The 23263-nt window shown below is 37.7% G+C and overlaps 2 protein-coding genes across 2 annotated transcripts in view; both read left to right on the plus strand.

Moving 5' to 3' along the window:
* LOC307000890 (nuclear factor 7, brain-like) overlaps positions 1-5309 on the plus strand; it is a 29313-nt gene extending 24004 nt beyond the window's left edge. Inside the window, exon 6 of the mRNA XM_079616826.1 lies at positions 4687-5309. Coding sequence (XP_079472952.1) covers positions 4687-5186 — 500 coding nt within the window. The 3' untranslated portion in view covers positions 5187-5309. The remainder of the gene's footprint in view (positions 1-4686) is intronic.
* LOC307000410 (interferon-inducible GTPase 5-like) overlaps positions 1-23263 on the plus strand; it is a 297445-nt gene that overhangs the window by 45740 nt on the left and 228442 nt on the right. The window lies entirely within an intron of this gene.

A 23263-nucleotide genomic window follows, 5' to 3' on the forward strand; every position in this document is an offset into this window, starting at 1 on the left:
ATTTATTTTTGTTCCTTGATTATCTGTAAAGCGTCTTTGAGTTTCCCTGTAAAGCGCTATATAAAACCTATGTATTATTATTATTATTATTATATTTGTTAAAGGTCATTTGACACAAAATATTTTATTTTGGTTATTGACTGAGGTTCATGTATAGTAAATGTGTAAAAAAAAAAGGGCTTAATAAACAATTGTCAGTGCTAAAAATGCACATGTATATCTTCTGAAAATATACACTTAGACATCAACATTACCATACAATCCTCAACAGTGGTGACAATAATTATCCATACTGCAGTGCATGCTGGGGATTTTTTTCAAATTATGATACCCAGCATGCATTGCAGCATGAAACTTTTTGTTTATTGTCACCATTGTTGAGATTTGTATGCTGATTTTTGCTGTACGTGAGTTTGGTAAAAACTGCAGAATAATATCTTGTACGCACTTAACAGTTTTAAAATTCCACACAATAAATAATGGATGTAATTTCACAGTGTAGACAAGGCAAACCTCTCAAATGTATTAATGACAAAACACTGATTAGTGATTTCACATTCAATAAGTTCAGGTTCCAATGATATGCTATCATAGTCTGATTTTACTGCTTTTAAAACATTATATTTGTTGTTGAAGAAAAAATTATATTATAGAGAGTGACGGGTCAACAGCCCAACTAAAGCAAACACTGATCTCTATAATGGTGGCATTATATTTTTACCAATAAAATATCAACATTTAAACCTCTGTTAATTCTCAAAAATAACTTCCGTAGAAGCATGGCAGAAATCAAATCAATCTGGTTAGTAATAAGTGAAGCTGGTAATGCTGTTTGTGGAGTTTGTCTAAGGCTGTGGCTGAAGTCAGTTGTAGTTCTTGTGTTCCTCTTTCCTCCATTGATTCAGGTGTTCATCACTAATAGACCAACGCTACTTTTGCGTCATCGAAGGGTAACGCCCCTTTTTGGGGGAAGACAAACGGATTCCCCTGAGAACAGAACTCGCTCTAATAAGTTTCTTGACAGCAAAAATGGTACAAATATACACACTCTTTGCCGGCCGAGGACCGTGAGTGGTATTTAAAGAAGCTACTGGATATGGGGATACAGAGGTGTCCCTTTGAAATGGTCGAAAAATGGATTAATGATCCCACGCAGTGGCCAAATATGAACTGTTCAGAGTTTCAGACATCTAACGTTAGCACTGTCTCGTGGAATCACCAAATAACGTTAGCCTATTTTTTTGTCATTAACACACTCACAGTATGACAAACTAGACGATGTCTAGAGGAGTCGGTGGTTTACTTGGATCATATTTCACTTGATTTAAGCTATTGACATAGTTTTGTTGTCGACTAGCAGTAGCTAACGTTGTTACTAGTTCACGTTAGAAAGACGAAGCTGCTAGCAGCAGTTTAATTGGTATGATAACGAAATTAAAGCCAGTAACTAGCAAGTACACTACTTCATGTTAAATACAGATAGTTTGGGGGATTGAATTACGTTAGTGACACAAGCAGAAACCAGCCAAGTCCACTTTAGTCCTAGCCTGCCACTATTTAAACAGTAAAATCAGTTAACAGCCAAGGTAGCGTGCCTAGTGAGAGCTAATCACGTAACTTTAACGTTAGCTGCTAGCAGCTTCGTCTTTCTAACTAGTATAGCTAACGTTAGTCGATAACAAAACTATGTCAATAGCTTAAAATAAATCAAGTGAAATATGATCCAAGTAAGTTAAACCACCGACTCCTTTTGACATGGCCTCATCGTCTAGTTTGTCATACTGTGAGTGTGTTAATGACAAAAAAATAGGCTACTTACTCTTTAAATACCGCTCACGGTCCTCGGCCGGCAAAGAGAGTGTGTATGTTTGTGCCATTTTTGCTTTTTAAGAAACTTTGCAGATCTAGAGCGAGTTCTGTTCTCAGGGGAATCCGTTTGTTTTCCCCCAAAAAGGGGCGTTACCCTTCGATGACGCAAAAGTAGCGTTGGTCTATGCTCAATCATCTCTTAATTAATCACTTAATTATCTCATTAGCTTTAACACTTTTAACACTCTGTAGAATGGGACAATGTACTTGAGCAATGTTGATTTAACACTGGGGATTTTGTTGTGTACCTGTAACGTTGTATTAATCATGAAGAGCTTGATTAGCTTGTTCAGGTGTGTTTGATTAGGGTTGGAGCTAAACTCTGCAGGAAAGTGGATCTCACGCTCCAGAGTTGAGGACCCCTATACTACACAGAGCCGTAGTAAACTGACAAGCTGAGCCATATCGCATTAATTATCGCAGGCGATACGTCAGCGATAATTATGCGATATTGCTCAGCTTGTCAGTTAACTACGGCTCTGTGTAGTAAATGCCGCTACATCTGAAAGCAGGTGATGGTGATTTACTACTAATCAAGGAACCGGCTTTACTGACGAGATGCGCCTAACAATGTCATGCGATATATCGCCCAGCCCTAGCTGTGAGTTCATTTAAAGTAGGGCTGGGCGATATATCGCATGACATTGTTAGGCGCGTCTCATCAGTAAAGCCGGTTCCTTGAATAGTAGTAAATCGCCATCACCTGCTTTCAGATGTAGCGGCATTTATTACACCAGGGGTCCTCAACTCTGGACCACGAGATCCACTTTCCTGCAGAGTTTAGCTCCAACCCTGATCAAACACACCTGAACAAGCTAATCAAGCTCTTAATGATTAATACAACGTTACAGGTACACAACAAAATCCCCAATGTTAAATCAACATTGCTCAGAGTGCATATTGTCCCAATCTATAGTGTTAAAGTTAATGAGATAATTAAGTGATGTTTGAGCATCAGTGATGATGAACACCTGCTGTTAACAACTGTTTTGTCACAAGTCTACTGAATTGATTGTTGAGAGTTGATATTTAAGTGATCAAAAAATTATGCTACCATTATGGCGGTCAATGTTTGCTTTAGTTGGTCTCGTGACCCATTGAATTTCCAAAGCAAACTTCTTTAAGCATTTGCAATAGTGTTTCATGATAAACACTTGAGCTTTGCTGATCAAAAAGATCAAAACACAAATATGCTTTTATGCGTGCAAGACGCTTAAATTAAACTCATAAAGAGAAATTTGTTAAAGGTAATTTGCCACAAAAGCATTATTTTATTTTGGTTGTTGACTGAGGTTCAGGTATAGTATATGTGTAAAAAAAGGTATAATAAAACAATTGTTAGTGATAAAAATGCACATGTATGTCTTCTAAAAATATACGCTTAGACATCAACACTTACCATACAATCCTCAACAGTGGTGACAATAATTATCCATACTGCAGTGCATGCTGGGATTTTTTTCAAATTATGATACCCAGCATGCATTGCAGCATGAAACTTTTTGTTTATTGTCACCATTGTTGAGATTCGTATGCTGATTTTTGCTGTATGTGAGTTTGGTAAAAACTGCAGAATAATATCTTGTACGCACTTAACAGTTTTTAAATTCCACACGATAAATAATGGATGTGGTTTCACAGGGTAGACAAGGCAAACCCCTCAAATGTATTAATGACAAAACACTGATTAATGATTTCACATTCAATAAGTTCAGGTTCCAATGATATTCTATCATATTCTGATTTTACTGTTTTTAAAACATTATATATGTTGTTGCAGAATAAATTCTATTACAAAGAGTGACGGGTCAACAGCCCAACTAAAGCAAACACTGATCTCTATAATGGTGGCATTATATTTTTACCAATAAAATATCAAGATTTAAACCTCTGTTAATTCTCAAAAATAACTTCTATAGAAGCATGGCAGAAATCAAATCAATCTGGTTAGTAATAAGTGAAGCTGGTAATGCTGTTTGTGGAGTTTGTAGACATCTAAGGCTGTGGCTGATGTCAGTTGTAGTTCTTGTGTTCCTCTTTCCTTCATTGATTCAGGTGTTCATCACTAATGCTCAATCATCTCTTAATTAATCACTTAATTATCTCATGAACTTTAACACTTTTAACACTCTGTAGAATGGGACAATATGTACTTGAGCAATGTTGATTTAACACTGGGGATTTTGTTGTGTACCTGTAACGTTGTAGTAATCATGAATACCTTGATTAGCTTGTTCAGGTGTGTTTGATTAGGGTTGGAGCTAAACTCTGCAGGAAAGTGGATCTCGCGCTCCAGAGTTGAGGACCCCTGTACTACACAGAGCCGTAGTTAACTGACAAGCTGAGCCATATCGCATTAATTATCGCAGGCGATACGTCCGCGATAATTATGCGATATTGCTCAGCTTGTCAGTTAACTACGGCTCTTTGTAGTAAATGCCACTACATCTGAAAGCAGGTGATGGCTATTTACTACTAATTAAGGAACCGGCTTTACCTACGAGATGCGCCTAACAATGTCATGCGATATATCGCCCAGCCCTAATTTAAAGTGTGTTATTTCACTGTTTTACTCAAGAAAACGAAGTTTCAGCTATATACAGTATTAAATGCAGTGTATAATTTATTTGTGTATTAAGAAATATTATTGTTTTAGTGAACTCGATTAAAATAAGTTCAGAGTACTCATAACTATTGTTTTTTATAAACTTAAATGAATTGAGGCAATCGGTTTCCTCAAATAAAATGAGTTAGCTTAACTTGTTGGGTTTTACAGTGATGACAACAGAACAAAAGCTGTTGATTGTGTCTCATCAGCTCCCGTGATTCTGGATCCAAACTCGGCTCATCCACGTCTCGTCCTGTCTGATGATCTGACCAGTGTGACGTACAGCTGGGACGAACAACCTCTTCCTGATAATCCAGAGAGATTTGACTATCAGGAGTGTGTTCTGGGTTCAGAGGGTTTTAACTCAGGAACACACTGCTGGGATGTGGAGGTCAAAGAGAGTGAATGCTGGAGTCTTGGAGTAACTACAGCATCAAACCAGAGGAAGGGACGTGATTTCTGTAACACTGATGTCTGGAGTGTGCAGTATGATCCGTACAGACTGTCTGGGTCTGGTTTTCGTGTTGAACAGGATCTTGATCGTGTGAGAGTTTATCTGGACTATGACAGCGGAACGGTGTCATTCTCTGATCCTGTAACTAACACACATCTACACACATTCACAACCACCTTCACTGACACACTCTTTCCATTCTTCTGCAATATTGATGAAATTAAATGTCTAAGGATTTTATCAGTTAAACTGTAACAACAGAAAATCACTGAAACATAATCTGATCCTGCCAATGAATGACTTGTGCCAGTTTATATTTAGTATGTGAAAGTCTAAATTTCGTAAAATGTAACTCAACATATTCAGAAACAAACAGTTAAAGCAACAAAGGACAAGTTTATTTAATAAAGGGTCAAGAGTCCAAATAAAGAGAACGCTGATCATCATAATGATTTATTTTATTTTATATATAACTTAGAAATACAGGCTGACGGTCGACCTGCTGGGCATTGTTGCCTGACGCACCTCCACCAGTGCCTTTTGTGCAGGTGTGCTCCACCTCTTTGGGCATAAAACAGATCATCAGCTGGGGACCACCAGTCATGGATGTTTCGCTCTTTTAACCCCAGTACATCTCCTGGTGGCGGAGTGACCCCCTGCTGATGCCTTAGGTGTTACTTTGCCCCCATCCCCTATGCTTCCTCTTTAGCCACAGCCAAACCTGCCCCTCTCTGCCTCCTCTGCCAGTTCTTTAATGGGTTTTCGACACCCTGCTCCTGTACATCCCATTTCACGGAGCAGGCGAACCGTTGAGGACCCAACAAAGCCCCTGCATCCCACTTCGACGGGACACATGGTGGCTTTCCAGCCAGCCTCTCTGCAGTCTTCTGCCAGGTCTGCATACTTGGCATGCTTCCGCTCGTTGGCAGCCTCCATTCCCTCCTCCCATGGGAGAGTGAGCTCCACCAACAAGATAGTCTTGCATGGCTCTGACCAAATGATCAGGTCTGGCCGGAGCAAAGTTTCTACGATCTCCCTGGGGAATTGGAGCTGCCTCCCCAGGTCGACCCTCATGTTCCACTCACTGCCAGATGAGAGGACTCTAGATGTTTCTCTCTGGTGAGGGTGGTTGATTTTTTTCTCCGGCCCTTGCAAACAGGATGGGACATTTTCATTGACGCGGAAGGTCTATTATTAGCCTCCTGTCTACATGACTCTGCCACCTCTGCTAGCTTCCTCAACACCAGATTGTGTCGCCACCTATAGCGGCCTTGGGACAATGCTGTCTTGCAGCCTGACAGGATGTGCTGGAGGCTTGTATTGCTGGTACTGCAAAGGGGGCAAAGTTCTTCAGTGCCGAACCACTGGTGGTTTCTGGGACAAGGTGGGTGTCATATGTGGCTCTAATCAGGAAGCTGAGCATGGCTTGGGGGATCTTCCACAGATTCTTCTTCTGGCTCTCAACGAAGGCGGTCGCATTTTCTCTCCCTCTCCTCCCCCTGACCTTTCCTGCTTTTGCTCCTCTCGTCTAGTCTTATGTCTTAACTTTGAGAGACTCTCTCCGCACTGCTCTCCAAACTAAAAATCATGGATTTGATCAACTGGTCTCTCAACGCAATTGACACCATCTTCTCGACGAGAAGCTTGGGTTCGGGGGAACCTGACTGCCCTGCCGGAACGTTCGCAGCTGGCTACACGATGGACGCGTGGGAGAGGTGGCGGGTCGTGTGTCTGGCGGCTCTTTCCGTGGAGGACGCTGAAGATATCTACCTATTCGGAACCATGATAACAGTTCTTTTGGATTAGGCATTGCCCTGGTTTATCAAGAAATTAAGAAAACGGTGACAGCTGTCCAAAGCCCCACAATGCTGCCCGGCATGATTGAAGCAGTGGGCAGAGCGGTCAGCACTCAGGCGGGGACTATTAACCGCATTATGGATAACAACAGGGAGGTGACCCGAAATCTGGATAACATCATGGAGAAGCTCACGGCTTTGCAAAAGCTGATGGACCAGAATGGACTAAGAGAGTAGTCGTGCAAAGGAATGCGGCTACTCGCCCCAAGACCAAATAATCCCAATCTTATCTGCTTTCGGCCCCCCTCAACCAGCACTGGCCTCGGCCAAGGCCGCTGTTGGAACAACAACTCCCCCGGAAGAGCACTGCAGTGAGCCGCTCTTGCGTTCCTTCCCCCATTTCTCACAGACACCTGCTGATTGTTGACTCTGTTTGGGACCTAATCAAGGTTGTCTCCATGGCAACTTGCTGTGACGCTATGACATCTTGCGGACTGAGGCACCGAGATTTGGATGCCAGGCGGAGCGAATCTCCAGGCCTACACATACACAAACTCTTACATATAAATCATCGACCGTTTTTTATTTTTTATTACCGCTGACATCTGCATGGCGCGTCAAATTTGAAAAGTGAATGACGATACGGAAATGACGTCAATTTGAAAAGGAAATGACTTCTGCTGTCCATCCACTGGTGTCCAGCCACTGGTGTCTAGCAAGAAGTGAGTCTGCGGGGCTGCAGCTGGATGCTTCTCGTAAATCTAGGTGTGTCCCTATACTCGTGAAACAATAACAATCATTGACAACCATTGATTACGACAATGAGTCGGTCCTGACACGTGTTGTCTAACTCCAATTGAGTTTACAATGTCTTTAAATGCCAATCCCAGTGCATCTTTTTCATTATCTATGTGTATATTAAAATCACCAACAATTATACTTTATCTGCAGCCAATACTAATTCTGATAGAAAGTCAGCAAATTATTTGATAAAGTCTGTACACAGCAAAAACTCCAGTGTTAAATTAACACTCCTGGGAGTGTATATGAGTCCGCACTCAAGAGTGTAAAGTGTTAAAATATGAGTGTTAAATGAACACTCAAGAGTGTTAAAGTTAATGAGATAATTAAGTTATTCATTAAGTGATGATTGAGCATTATTGAAGACACCTGATGTTAACAAGCAGAATCACTGAAGGAGAAAATCACAAATTGTAAGCCACCATTATGGAGATCAGTGTTTGTTTTAGTTGGGCTCTTGACCCTTATATTGTTAACTTTAGATTTTGGTTGTCTGCGTTTTCTGATAGATAACAGTCAGATGAACAAAGAGAAAATGTGATCTGATGGTGTTGGTCATGTTTTGACAATCATGTTGTGATCTGAAATAAACAAAACTTAATTATATAGTTTGGTTTAACTTGTTTATAAAGCAGCTCTCTGATACTAAAGCGTATGATCTTCAGTATTTTTAATATAATCCAAAATATTTAATAAACATTGTTCTGATCAAGAGACTTTTAAATACTTTATTTACAAACACAGACATCAATAATCAGCCTGTGAATCTCAACCATGGTGACAAGAATAAAGCATGTTGCAGTGGCTGCCACCAATCAACTCATTAATGGCTCCCATCATGCATTGCGGAATTAACAAATTATATGAAGTAATTTCATTTTCCTAATTGAATATTTTGCTTGTCACCATTGTTGAGATGCATAGACTGAATCTTGATGTCTGTGTGTGCCTAAAATTAAAAAAAAAAAATTAAAAACAACTTTAAAATAAATTCTTCAATATTTATTTATCAAAAATGCTGGATATTTATGTAGAATCACAGTTATGCTGTAATAAACAACAGAAATTTTAATCAGAAATAAGGGTTCAGTGATCAAGTTCATATTATGATTGTCATAACATAGCCAACAGATCACTTTTTTTCTTTATTCATCTGTCGTTTATAAATTAATAACAGCAGGCACACAGAATTCTAAGTAAATAATATAAGGGTCAAGAGCCCAACTAAAGCAAATGTTGGGATGCATGCGCAAGTGCTGACCCAGACGCTGGCGTGTTCGTGTCTGTTTGTTTGTATTTTAAGTTTGTTTCTGATGCTGTTTTATTCTCAAAACTTGGAGATATGTTTTTCAAACTGATAGTGATATGGATTTGGATCTGGAGCTTGGAATATACCGTCGATGGTGCTTTTGCACTCGAAGCCGACATGGAGTTGGGAGGTTTGAGAAACGGCGAATTGATTATCTACAGCCGGGAGGATTTACTGAGTCTTCGCTACAATGCAAGAGTTACGCCGAAACTTCCTTGCGATATTCCCCATGAAATCATGTATTCTCCACAAATAATTTGCAGGAGAAGGAAAAGGAGAAGGAGAGGTACTAGAGGGGGAATTAGGAATCGATTGAAACGACGCGGCAGCCGCTTTCCTCTGCCCACGATTACTCTAACTAATGCTCGATCACTTAAGAACAAAATGCCTGAACTTGAGGCATTAATTAAACACAACAGAGACTATAAAAAAACAAACCTGCTTTGCATCACTGAAACATGGCTAACGGAGGAGACTGATGATATAAACCTCGAGGGATATACTCTAATTCGACTGGACCGTGATAGTCAGAAATCATCCAAAACCATCGGAGGAGGATTGTGTATGTTTGTCAATAACAGCTGGGCAACAAACATCACGGTACGTGGAACTTACTGCTCAACCCATTACGAACTTCTATCGGTGTCCTTCAGGCCACACTATCTGCCCCGTGAGTTCGGACAAATAACTGTTATCTTAGTTTATGTACCTGGGCCGAATTTTGTATTCGCAGCCGAGGGCATTGCTGCCAGCTACAACATGGCATTACGTAACTCATCGGATGATCCGGTGTTCCTTTTGGGGGATTTTAACAACTGTGAATTATCTGCGTTTTTGCCGAATTTGGAACAGTATATAACTTGTCCGACGAGACTGAGTAAAACCTTGGATAAATGTTTTGGTAATGTGGACGGGGCTTATGTACCAAGGCTGCACCCACCATTAGGACGTTCAGACCATAATGTTATCCACCTTCTTCCAAAATATAGACAGATATTAAAAAGGACTGAACCTGTCATTCAGCAGGTCCAGTCATGGACTAAAGACTCAATTGAAAACCTCAGAGATTGCTTTGGAAGTACTGATTGGAATCTGTTTTTTAATGATTTTAATGGTTGCAATGTCGATCATGAGTCTTTGAATGACATAATTACCAGTTATATCAACTTTTGTACAGAGGCAGTGGTTCAAACAAAAAATATTAGAATATTTCCAAACAATAAACCTTGGATCAACAAAGATCTTAAACAAACTTTAAACAAGAAGAGAATTGCCTTTTTAAGGAATGAGACAGACATGGTAAGAGAATTAAATAAAGAAATTAAATGTAAGATAAAGGAGGCCCAAATACAGTATAAAGATAAAGTTGAAAATAAATTTAAAACCGGTAATGTCAGAGACGCATGGAAAGGACTAAATATTATGATGGGCAAACAACAGAAACGGGCACAACTGGTTGTTGATGATGATCCTTATAGTTTTGTAAATAATTTAAATGTTTTTTACTCAAGGTTTGACAATCATGTAGATACTGAGCATAATGTTACTCTGATAGAATCTGAACCTATGAGAATAGAGGTAGGGGAGGTTATCAAAGTGCTCCGTAGAATTAAACCAAAGAAGGCTAGCGGTCCAGATGGCCTTAAGGGTATTGTTCTAAAAGAGTGTGCAGTCCAACTTGGGCATGTATGTACTAGGCTGTTTCAGATCTTTTTAGACGATGGCTTTGTGCCGGTAGCATGGAAAAACACCACTGTTATTCCAGTACCTAAAACCACTTATGCAAGAGACCCTAAGGACCTCCGCCCTATTGCCCTCACATCTGTTCTGTGCAAGTGCATGGAGCGCATAGTGAGCAGGGAACTTCTAGCACAAATTAACGGATCTGTTGACCCATTACAATTTGCTTATAAGCCCAATCGGAGCACCACTGATGCCTGCCTGACCTTACTTCATAAAGCACAGCATCATTTAGATAAAACAAATGCTCATGTCAGAATGTTTTTTATGGATTTTACATCAGCATTTAATACTGTACAGCTACACATTTTAATAGAAAGGTTGCGAGATTTAGGTGTACATAGCTGGTTAATTTTATGGATTGAGAATTTTTTAAGCAATAGGCCCCAAAGAGTCCGTGTTAACGGAATCTTATCTGATAGCGTAGTCTTACATTCTGGATTACCTCAGGGATGTGTATTATCCCCTCTGCTCTTTTCTGTTTATACTAATGAGCTTACGTGTAACAGTGATGATCTTACCTTGATTAAATATGCAGATGATTTGGTTTTAATTTCGTGCCAAACAGACAAGAACTGTCCCACCTATTTTGAGTATATTGAAAGTCTTGTACAATGGTTTGACAATAGTCATCTACGGTTGAACATTGAGAAGACAAAGGAATTATGCTGTGGGAATCAGAATAAGAAATGTACAGTTGTCCTCCCATATGAAGAAGTAACTATAAAAGGTGTAAAGATTGAGCAAGTTAAAAAATTTAAATATTTAGGCATAATCATTGATGACAAACTTTCGTTTTTGGATAATGTGAACTATGTACATAAGAAATCAAGACAGCGTTTAAGCCTACTTAGAAAGTTGCGCAACCTTGACATCGAAAGGAGGATCTTAACTATTGTATATAGATCGATGATTGAAAGCATTTTAACCTACAATATTGTCTCATGGTATGGAAATTTAACAATGAAATTAAAGAATAAATTAACACGAGTAATTAACGAAGCAAATAAGATTATCGGCCATAAACAAAGTACATTGCAAGAACTATTCTCAAATTTTATGGAGAAAAAGGCGCTAGTTGTGTATTCCGATCAGACTCATCCCCTTCATTCCTGCTTTGAAGTCCTCCCTTCGGGTCGCAGGCTACGCACACCGTATGCTAGAAAGAATATTTTTAAAAGATCATTTGTCCCATTGGCAGTGACTGTTTTAAATCAAATTCTCAATTAGGGTTGTTATTGTGAATAATGTACACTGTACTTTACTGAATCATGTATTTATCAATTATTATGTGTGTATTATGTGTTTAATGTGGTTGTATAATGTTGTTGAAGCCAGTTTCAAAGATGAATTTCTGTCCAGTAAATCTGAACAGACAATAAAGTTAAAACAAACAAACAAACAAACACTGATCTCCATAATGGTGGTTTACAATTTGTGATTTTCTCCTTCAGTGATTCTACTTGTTAACATCAGGTGTTCATCACTAATGCTCAATAATCACTCAATTATTAACTTAATTATCTCATTAACTTTAACACTCTTGAGTGTTCATTTAACACTCATATTTTAACACTTTACACTCTTGAGTCTGGACTCATATAAACTCCCAGGAGTGTTAATTTAACACTGGAGTGTTTTCTGTGAACACTGGAGTTTTTGCTGTGTATGGTGCCCTGGTGGCCTGTATACAGTAGCCAGCAGAATTTTCAAACGTGTTTTATCGTTTACACTAGATATTTTTACATTAAGCACCAACACTTCAAAAGAATTATATTTACAACTAGATTTCTTAGTGGTTTTGAAAATATTACTATAAATTACAGCAACACCTCCTCCTTTGCGTTTCAGACGAGGTTCATGTTTATAACCGTAATCTTGTGGGGTTGACTCATTTAAAGCAATGTAATCGTTTGGTTTTAGCCAGGTTTCTGTTAAACACAGCACATCTAGGTTATAATCTGTAATCATATCATTAACTATTAGCGCTTTTGAAGTAAGAGATCGAATATTCAGCAACCCAAGCTTTATAATTTGCTCATTTGTATTATATCTGTTTTTTATTTGTTGAACTTCAATTACATTTTTAACCTTAGATGGGTTTGAAAGTTTTTGGGATTTCCAAGTTCGGGGAACAGACACAGTCTCTATATGATGATATCTAGGTGAAAGAGGCTCTATGTGATGGGTTTTATCTGACCTTGGTGACGTGAGGCCACTAGCAGACGGTCGGTTAAGTCAGTCTGTCTGCTTCCTGACCTGAGGCCCACACTCAAAAAAATGATTTGTTGGACTTACATAAAAAAAGGGTGTCAAGTGGTTCCACGTAAGTGTGTTAAGTAGTTTCTACAAGTAACAATGCAGTTGAATGAACAAAATAAATTCTGGTAAAGTTGACAAAACATTTTTTAGTACATACAACCCATTCAGATGTGTCACTACTGCATTTTAGTTATATGTATATTTTACTTAGTAATGTTATGTTACAATTATGAACTTTCAATACGTAAGGTGAACATTTTTTTTATTAATTTTATTAACTTTAAGTATTTGCTCTACAAGTGTAAAACTTAAATAATCAAGCATATTTTTAGAAGCAAAATGAATTTATTTTTTTGTAAGGTTTTGCAATATACCACTGCTAAAACAACTTCAATCTCACAGTTCCTTTGAAACAAATACACTACAAGATCAATCTTTTCACAGTAAACATTCATAAAGTCTTTTAAAGTGCAACTGTCTTCAAGAATTTGTACGTCTTGCTTATAAAAATGTTACGTTGAAATTAAGCAGCATGCCCTAAAATAGTGCTAAACTCGATTTCTGATCTTTACAATCAACAGTAAAAGTAACATTAAAACTGGCCTCTTTTTTGTAAACAACCACAAACAGCTTAAATAACAGTTTGTAAAAAAAAAAAAAGTCAATAGTTAACATTCTTACAATGTGCAACTGCCTGTAAAAAAATTTAACTTAAAAAACAAAAACAAGACAGGCAGCCTATCACAAAATGCTACAGTGCTCAATTTTTTATATTTCAAATAATTTAAGCCACTGGTAAATAAAATTTTAAAACTGACCTCTATTTTCGTTAACAACCACAAACAGCTTAAATAACAGAGTTTGCTTAAAAAAATAATAATAATATTTTTAAGTAAAAAACAACAACATTTTTTTGTCAATAAACAATTCTTAAAATGTGCAACTTCCTTGAAATATTGTAATAAACATGTAACTTCAAAAAAATAAAAGGAAAGTTTCTTCAAGACAGGCAGCATGTCACAAAATGCTACAGTACTAAATTTGAGATTTCAAATGGTTTAAGCCATTGTTAAAGAAAACAAAACTGGCCTCTATTTTTGTAAACAACAACAAACAGCTAAAATGGAGTTGGTTTCAAAAAGACAAAAAAAAAACTAAGAATGTTTACCATTGACAAAATTGTTATTATTTTACTATGTGCTACTGCCTTCAAATATTCAAATAAAAATTTACTTCAAAAAATAAAAGTAAAGTTTGTTCAAGACATACAAGCATGTCACAAAATGCTTCAGTGCTCAATTTGTGATATTTCAAATCGTTTGAAGTATTGGTAAAGAAAAGATTGAAACTGGCCTCTACATTTTTGTAAACAACCGCAAACAAGTTTAACGTCTTACAACTTTAAACTTGTTCTTACAAACAATGAGTTCTTACAAACTAAGAACAGTTCTTACAAACAATTAACAGTCTGCTCAAGCAAGGCAGCATCCCTCAAAAAGCTGCAGAACTCCATTTCAAAATTTGGTGCCATCAACAAAGACAACATTAAAACTGGCCCCTAATTTTAAAACCAGAAACAATTTAAGTCACAGCTCTTCACAAAAAAAAAATAAAAAAAAAATAGGAAAAACCTTCATTCTGGACAAATGAAAGGAAAATCAGGATGTTTGATTCAACCAACAAGTTTGTTCTTGAGAACCTGTATTTTGTGTGACAGTTTCTGTGCATCAAGTCCCAGCAACACTTTCTGTAAAAACTCAAAAGTATACTTCAGATCTGAAGGATAACTGAGATTCAAACAGTATATGACTCCCAAAAGAAGAGCACAAGCCTTGGTGACATCACCAACATTCTGAAGGACTTTCACTCCTTCAACAATCAGTCCAACATCCGATGGTGGGTCACAGGCTTCTGCATCTTCAGGTCTGATGATGTAGATTCCAATCACAGTATTGGCCATGTCTCTCTCGGCATTCTCAAAGTCTGTGTCCAACAAAACACAAAAACAGTAACGCTGTTCAGTCACTTTAACTGCAACAAAATATTGAAATATTCACAAAAAACTGCCTGAAAACACTTACTGCATACTCCTTTATGAGGTTTTCATTGTCTTCATTAAGATACACAGAAAGTGCTCGGAGAATGCATGCTCTCCGAGTTGAGATGGTATCATTCTGTAGAAGAGTAGACATAAGTATAGACAATGGCAAAACACCATACTAAAGTGGACATTATTTACAAGCATCATAAATACAGATAACAAACCTCATCAATGTTAGCCATCAGTTTCCAAATTTTACGTCCTGCAATTCCTCCTTTTATCCGGTAGATGCTGGTCAGCTTGCTTGTGTAACCATCCAGTTTTGACATAAATGTTTGAATTAGTGGGACGGTAGTGATTCGAGTAAACTCGGCAGCAATCTGCAGATTTAAGACACGTAAGATTATAGTAAGGATAGCTTTCATGTTTAAAAATATATTCAGGGTCATTTATTGACATCTGAACACAAAAGCATTTAGGCTAACTCTGCATGGACATGAATAACTAAAGCACAATTAGACATAAGGCAAATTAATTACCATTTGTTTCACCACCTTAACCTATTAAAGAAATAGTTATAACATCATATTTACCTCATGTTCACAAAACAGAGCTGGCCATCTGCTTTTGAAGTCAACAATGAAGGGCGTCTCTTCAATTACTTCATGTCTTCTGTAGACAAAAGTTTTTTCCATTTTTTGTTTAATAATTTGATGGTTGTCCCTTTTCTGAACCTCAGACAGCAATGCCAGTCGCTCTTCCTCTAGGCTTTGTTTGTTCTCTCCAGCTGGATAATCAGGGTAGAAATTGACTTCAGCCTTCTTCGGCTTTTTGACTTGGTTTGGACTTGTATTTTCACCATGTTTGTGTTTTAAAGAATTTAGCTTTACTTCAGAACAGCCAGCTGCTCGTAGTGTACGCCGATAATTCGCCATCTTCCACTGTAGACTGATTTTCCAGCCATAGAACCCACCAACTGATCCTTTTTCCTGTAGGCATGGATGCTTTGTAATCAGCGCTTTCGCAACCTCTTCATATTCTTCAATCCTAGGGTACACTTTGTACTTCACTAGTTCTGCAGCCAAGGATTTCAGAATTTCTGATTTTAGTTTAGGCTTTGAGTCTATGTTAAGTAAAGTACCATCATTCAAGAACTCTTCGTGGGCTTTCTGCAGTTCCAGCTCTACCTCATAGGGAAACTTAGGGATCGGAAAGTTAGTTGGCCAGGTTTCACTTCTCAGCGTTGTGGATGAAGACAGCTCAGAAGTTGAGGCAGAAGCTGAGGCAGAAGCAACATCTGATGTTGTTGGAGAAACTGACAGGCAACATGGTGACGGAGATGAAGTTGATGAGCGTATATCAGTGTCCGCAGAAGAGAGAGAACAGACATCATATGCACTTTGTGCTACCACTTTAACTGTTCCTTTGTCCTGGAGATCCAAAGTTGAGGTAAGATTCAAGAAATCATCAAAGTCAGTATCAAGATACTGCAGCCTGAAATTTCCTGTGACACCACATTGTTTCCTAATCTCAGATTTAAACTCTTCAATAAATTTGGGTATTCCAGAAGGCAGCGTCAATTTCAATGAATTACTATCGCCTAGAACAATTTTGAATTTTGCTGGATCAGTCATTTTCTGTTTGATCAATCACTCTGAAAGAGAAAAAAGAAAACTGGTCAAGCAGCATGTATGTACCTTTTCAAGGTAACCATACGGATAGCACCAACTTTATAATCACAGAGAGGATAATGGTCTGCCAATTCACCCAGCTCTATAAACGAAAGATCCCTTGGATGTGGTTCCAATTCAAAGGATCGATAGTGTTCATTGTACCAGGAAACTAACTTTCTTGCTATAAAAGCAATTCCATCTTTCAAAACACAAATCTGCACAATTTCTGCAAAATCAGGCAACCCACTGATTGTTCCATGCACAATGATCATACCCTTTGTGTACTTTATGCCATCAGAAAATACTGTCTGAGCTAAATTAACAGAAGTGTCCGGGTATCTTTGATTAAAGGTGTAAGCAACGTCTTCATGAAGAACATCGACAGGGACAGTTGAAATGCGTGTAACCTCTACAGACAATTCATCACACCGGCCTGACTGCATAAATTGACCAACCATGAGCTGATGTTTCCTGGCCAAAGTCTTGGTGATATTTTTGAAACAGTTAGTGTGCCTAGCTACTCGTTTAAAGAAACTGTGCTTGGCTTCGAATCTCATTGTCCAGAATGAAACAGGTGGACCAAAGAGACGGATCATCACTGAATAATGTTCCAGAAAGTGATGTTTTGGCAAAAGCTTTCTTTCTGGAAAAAGTACTTGGAACAGATTGCGGTGTTCAGATATTTTACTCTCCAAGTATGCAACCGACTCAGTAGTATGCACAGGACACACAAGAAGTTCGACAATGTCTTTCAGGAGAAGGAGGAGTTCCCAAGCAGGTTCATCCTGAGGTACACGTTTTCCAACAATTAATGGAATTAGCCGCAGCAAACACCAATTCTCATGTGCGTTTCCCCCAATAGTTTTATTCCTTGAAAAAGTGAGTGGAAGCACATGAGGGTGATTGGTTTTATCTCCCCACTTGAATGGGAATTCCTGAATCAGCTTATTAAGTTGATCAAAGGTGAAATATTTCTTCTTTGTAAATATTTCAAAGCATCCAGCCAACTCAACAGGCACTATACCTTCTAGGAGATCATGGGCCACATCTAGCGGAAAACCTGCAGTAACTTTAAAGTATGAGAGGTTTTTAGATAAAGGACAAGCCTTTTTTACACCACAACATGCTTCTCCTTTCTTACATGCATCTGCTACATGTTGATCATGCTGCTCTTCAGATCTGAGAGGAAAAACACCATCTCTGACCTCCTTTGACTGAGTTTCTGTGCGTGTAGCAGTGCAAAACCTACAAAAATATTCCCCTGAAAAATTCTCAACAAAACCTGCTAATGCATGTGCACCAAGACTGTCTGCAACCACATACTGGACTGTGCCTCTGATACATGTTTTCAAGTGATTGACAAATATACCCTGTTGCTCTAAAGTGATGAGATCGTTCACAAGAGGCTCCAAAATTTTTCTATAGCCATAGGCCTTCACATCATCACTTTTACATAGCAAAGCGAGATGAATTGAGGACAACGATGAACTACAGCCTGGCGGTAAGTTCCCTAAGATCCAATAAACCGCACAGATCTTATGCTTTTTGCGTGACGTTCCTAATGGGTTACACAGCTCAAAGTCATCTATGTACAGACACAAGGAGAGTCTGAGTTCAGTCCCTGAGAGAAACTCATTATCTTTAAATTGCTGACCATCTTTGAAAGATCTGTAAGACCCATCATTTATGATTTGCAGCCCTTTATGAGAACCAACAACTTTATCAAGTATGTCTTTCTGATTAAGCAGCTGTTGTAATGATTTTAGGATGGGTATGTATTGAAAATATCTATTTTTTTCAGACTGAAGAATCATTTCAACAGGTTCAATTATTTCAAAATGTTCCCTGTAATATTTCATGCGCTTGAAAGCAGTGGCTAAAGGACCATCTTTTGAAGTAGCGTTCAACAGAGGATTGGATGATGACAAAGAACTAATAAGCTCTTTTATGACCAGCTGATCTACATGAAGATCATGTTTCTGAAAGGTATCAAGAATAACTTGCGTCGATACGGATCCTGATGCAGAACTGATCAAGAACTGCAAATCTGTGATAAGTTCATCAATAGCATTACTACACTCAAAAAACTAGTGAACTAGTGTAGGGAATAGTGAATGAGGGTATAGGGTGTGATTGGGAACACAGCCTCTGAGTGTCGACTTTGAGCGCTGTTAATTCACAGTATATTCCTGTAGGTATATTCCTGTATATTACTGTTTTAATGGAAAATGGTATGATATTGTAAGAATGTGGGCTTTTTCTACAGTAAGGGCTAACAGTGCACCTAAAAAACAGTGAGACTGTGCCTTGTATGTTTGAGTACTGTTCTTTTCAGACAAATGTGTATGGCACATTTAAGTCCCATAAGAATAGGAAGCACAATCCTTATTCTCTTCAGGACTTCAAAACTGGGGTCGTTAGAGAAACTGTTACTCAGGAATTCAGTGAAGATCCATTGCCAGCTGAAGAGGAGAATGTAGATGTTTCAGGTAGTGTTGAAATGGTTACAGGAGGACAAGATTTGTCCAAAACCATAGAGCTAAAATTTGCATCCATTTTGCTAAAACTTGAAAATTATTTTCATGTTCCTACACTCAAAAAAATAAATTGTTGAATGAACATGATTTAATCGTATCACCCATTATGCATCTAAGCAAGATTTGAATATTTTATTTGAACACAATATTGGTTTGTAAATTGAACATGATTGTAATATGTCAATGCAACTTCTTTGCAACTAATTGAATCAACATGTTTGTATTGTGTTAGACTAATCAAATGTATTCTCATTCACTCAAAGCACAGGAAAGCAGAATCACCAAAGGAGAAAATCTAATTTTTAAGTTACCATTATGGAGATCAGTGTGTGTTTTAGTTGGGCTCTTCACCCTTAAATTATTAACTTTAAAGGGGGGGTACAATGGTGTTTCATGTATTCAGAGTTGTTTACAGTGTTAAAGAGATGGATTCTCATGCTAATAATGGCCAAAGTTTGAAAAGTTATTTTGAACGAATAACAGAGAATTTCTGTGCTGAAAATCATACTTCCGGGTTGCAACACGTTTCGGCTGGTTTTTTTCTATCGTAGATCTAATGACGTAGACCAGAGTGGAACTCCTTATATGAGCATTGCTCTCGGAAAAGCGCGTTCACGCACACGTCGACCAGAGGAGAGAAAGACCCTCTTATATACTGTCTATGGAAAGACCCAAGCGCATATCGACGCGCTACTACCGGAAATCATCATCATCAGCGCTAAATAGGAATGGTTGATGTCAAGAATGTCTCCAAAAAAGTGTGTTTTGGAATGTGAGGGAAAGTTTACCTTGTTCAGCTTCCCAAAGAACCCAGTGTTACTGGAACAGTGGATGCAGTTTGTATTTCCGGGACAGCAAAGGAGTGTGGCAAGTGCGGTTTTGTGTTCTTCTGGTCATTTCAGTGACGAATGTTTTATTAACAAGGTCGTCGCTGGATTTGCAAACCGGTTGCAATTAAAACCTAGCGCGGTCCCAGTGATAAAACACCCCATTCATGTAAGTACAACGGTATCACGCGCTCCCGCTTGACTCTATAGCTCCGCCCACGCCCAGAATCAAGGACCTCGGCTTTTTCCGGATAGAATCGGAAAGCTGTATTTTTATTTTATAAATATGATGAAACTAAAGACTTTTTGGAGATATGGAGGACGCACTATTACTCTATAGGTACTCAAGATTAACATGAGATTGACTGAAACTAAGTATTTTACCCCCCCTTTAAGTTTTGTTTGGCTGCTGTACTTAAGTTATAACAACCAGATGAACAAATAGGAACGGTGATCTGATGGTGTTGGTTGTGTATTAACATAACCATTATTTCACAATCATTTAACCTGAATCACTGAACTCATATAGAGTCCAATTTATGAGTTAGGTTTAATTTATTAATTTTAGCTGCATAATAGTTTTAGCCTTTTCAATGAAATTAAAATGATCAAATCAATAAAAATAAATATATACATAAACACATTTCGCTTTAGGCACACACAGACATCAAGAATCAGTGTATGAATCTCAACTATGGTGACATTCATAAAGCATGTTGCAGTGCATTCTGTGTTGCACCAATCAAAACTCATTCATAGCTCCCATCATGCATTGCTGCATGAATAAATAATGAGCTTATGATCAGAGGTGATTTGTTTCTCACCATTGCTGAGATTCATACGTTAAATCTTGATGTCTGTGTGTGCCGAAAAAAGAAATGTGTATATATATTTTTTTTTTATTGATTTGATCGTTTAATTTCATTGATAAGGCTAAACATATTATGCAGCTCAAATTAATAAAATAAACCTAAATCATAAATTGGACTCTATATGAGTTCAGTGATTCAGGTTAAATGATTGTGAAATAATGGTTATGTTAATACACAACCAACACCATCAGATCACTGTTCCTATTTGTTCATCTGACTGTTATAACTTATGTACAGCAGCCAAACAAAGTTTAAAGTTAATAATTTAAGGGTGAAGAGCCCAACTAAAACACACACTCATCTCCATAATGGTGACTTAAAAAATTAGATTTTCTCCTTTAGTGATTCTGCTTTCCTGTGCTTTGAGTGAATGAGAATACATTTGATTAGTCTAACACAATACAAACATGTTGATTCAATTAGTTGCAAAGAAGTTGCATTGACATATTACAATCATGTTCAATTTACAAACCAATATTGTGTTCAAATAAAATATTCAAATCTTGCTTAGATGCATAATGGGTGATACGATTAAATCATGTTCATTCAACAATTTATTTTTTTGAGTGTAGGAACATGAAAATAATTTTCAAGTTTTAGCAAAATGGATGCAAATTTTAGCTCTATGGTTTTGGACAAATCTTGTCCTCCTGTAACCATTTCAACACTACCTGAAACATCTACATTCTCCTCTTCAGCTGGCAATGGATCTTCACTGAATTCCTGAGTAACAGTTTCTCTAACGACCCCAGTTTTGAAGTCCTGAAGAGAATAAGGATTGTGCTTCCTATTCTTATGGGACTTAAATGTGCCATACACATTTGTCTGAAAAGAACAGTACTCAAACATACAAGGCACAGTCTCACTGTTTTTTAGGTGCACTGTTAGCCCTTACTGTAGAAAAAGCCCACATTCTTACAATATCATACCATTTTCCATTAAAACAGTAATATACAGGAATATACCTACAGGAATATACTGTGAATTAACAGCGCTCAAAGTCGACACTCAGAGGCTGTGTTCCCAATCACACCCTATACCCTCATTCACTATTCCCTACACTAGTTCACTAATATAGTCCACTTGAATGAAAAGAAGTGAGTGAATTGAGACACTGATGAACACCTGATAAGCAGAATCACTGAAGGACAGAGAAACAAGAACAGAAAAAAGAGAAACAACTACAACTGACTTCCAGCCACACTGAGTGTGAAACCAGTTTAACATTATTTATTTCAAGTTCTTGTTGAAAATGAACAGGGATTTAGTTAATAATAAAGTTTGTTGTCACCATGATGGAGATCAGTATTTGCTTTAGTTGGTCTCTTGTACCTTAACTCAAAGACTTCGTTCATTCATCTCTCTTCGGCTGCTGTAACAGTGTTGTGTATAAAGACATTTGTTACAGCAAGAAGAGTCAAGGGTAAGTTGACCAGGAGTTTTTGGTTTTGTGATTTCAAAATCATACATGAACTATTACTTTTTAAGACATGTGAGCTGTGAATTTGTGGTGTAATACCATATATCTGATAATCTACAACATGAAATACAGCAATATTTCTGAAATCAGGTCAACTGAAAAATGTTGTTATCATATAGTGCATTAAAATTGCATTAACTCCTGCTTGACTCTGACACACACAGACATCAACAATCATCATATGAATCTCAACAATGGTGATGATCAAAAGTTTCATGTCGCAATGCATGCTGGGTACCAGGATAGTATAAAACTCCCAGCATGCTCTGCTGCATGAATAATAATTAAAAATATATATATATTCCCACCATTGTTGAGATGCATGTTCTAATTTGTGATATTTCTGTGTTTCTACAATACAGTGTAGCTGTTTTCTTTTTGGTTATGCATGTGTTAAAAATAAATTAGTCATTGTTGCTGTTGTTTCACAGTGGTGGTAACGTAACACTTTTGATTGACAATTAAACTCTGAATGAGTGAGAACTAACTTCTTAGGGAATGGACAGGCCACATAATGATTTTGTCATGATAGTGAATATAACCACAATCATTCACGAACTGTGTGTGTGCACAAGTGTGACTTGCAAAAACACAGCTCAAGCAGCAAGAAAAAAAATAATGTGTTGGCATCAGCGACCCAACTAAAGCAAACACTGATCTCTATAATGGTAACTTCAAATCAAACATTTTCAATTAAACATCTCAATAACTACTTCTGTAGATGGATGACAGAAATAAAGTCAAACTGGTTAATAATACGTGTAATAATGTGTTATGGCTGGAAGTCAGTTGTAGTTCTTGTGTTTCTCTATTTTCTGTTCTTGTGTTCCTCTTTCCTTCAGTGATTCTGCTTGTTAACAGCAGGTGTTCATCACTAATGCTCAACAATCACTTACATATTCACTTAATGATCTTAATGATCTCACTGCAACACTGCGTCAATGTTACTTTTTACTCTTTGCAGTGCGGATGTTCCTGTGGGGTTGAAAGGGTT

The sequence above is a fragment of the Phoxinus phoxinus genome (genome assembly GCF_949152265.1).
Source record: "Phoxinus phoxinus genome assembly, chromosome: 1".
Lineage (NCBI taxonomy): Eukaryota > Metazoa > Chordata > Actinopteri > Cypriniformes > Leuciscidae > Phoxinus > Phoxinus phoxinus.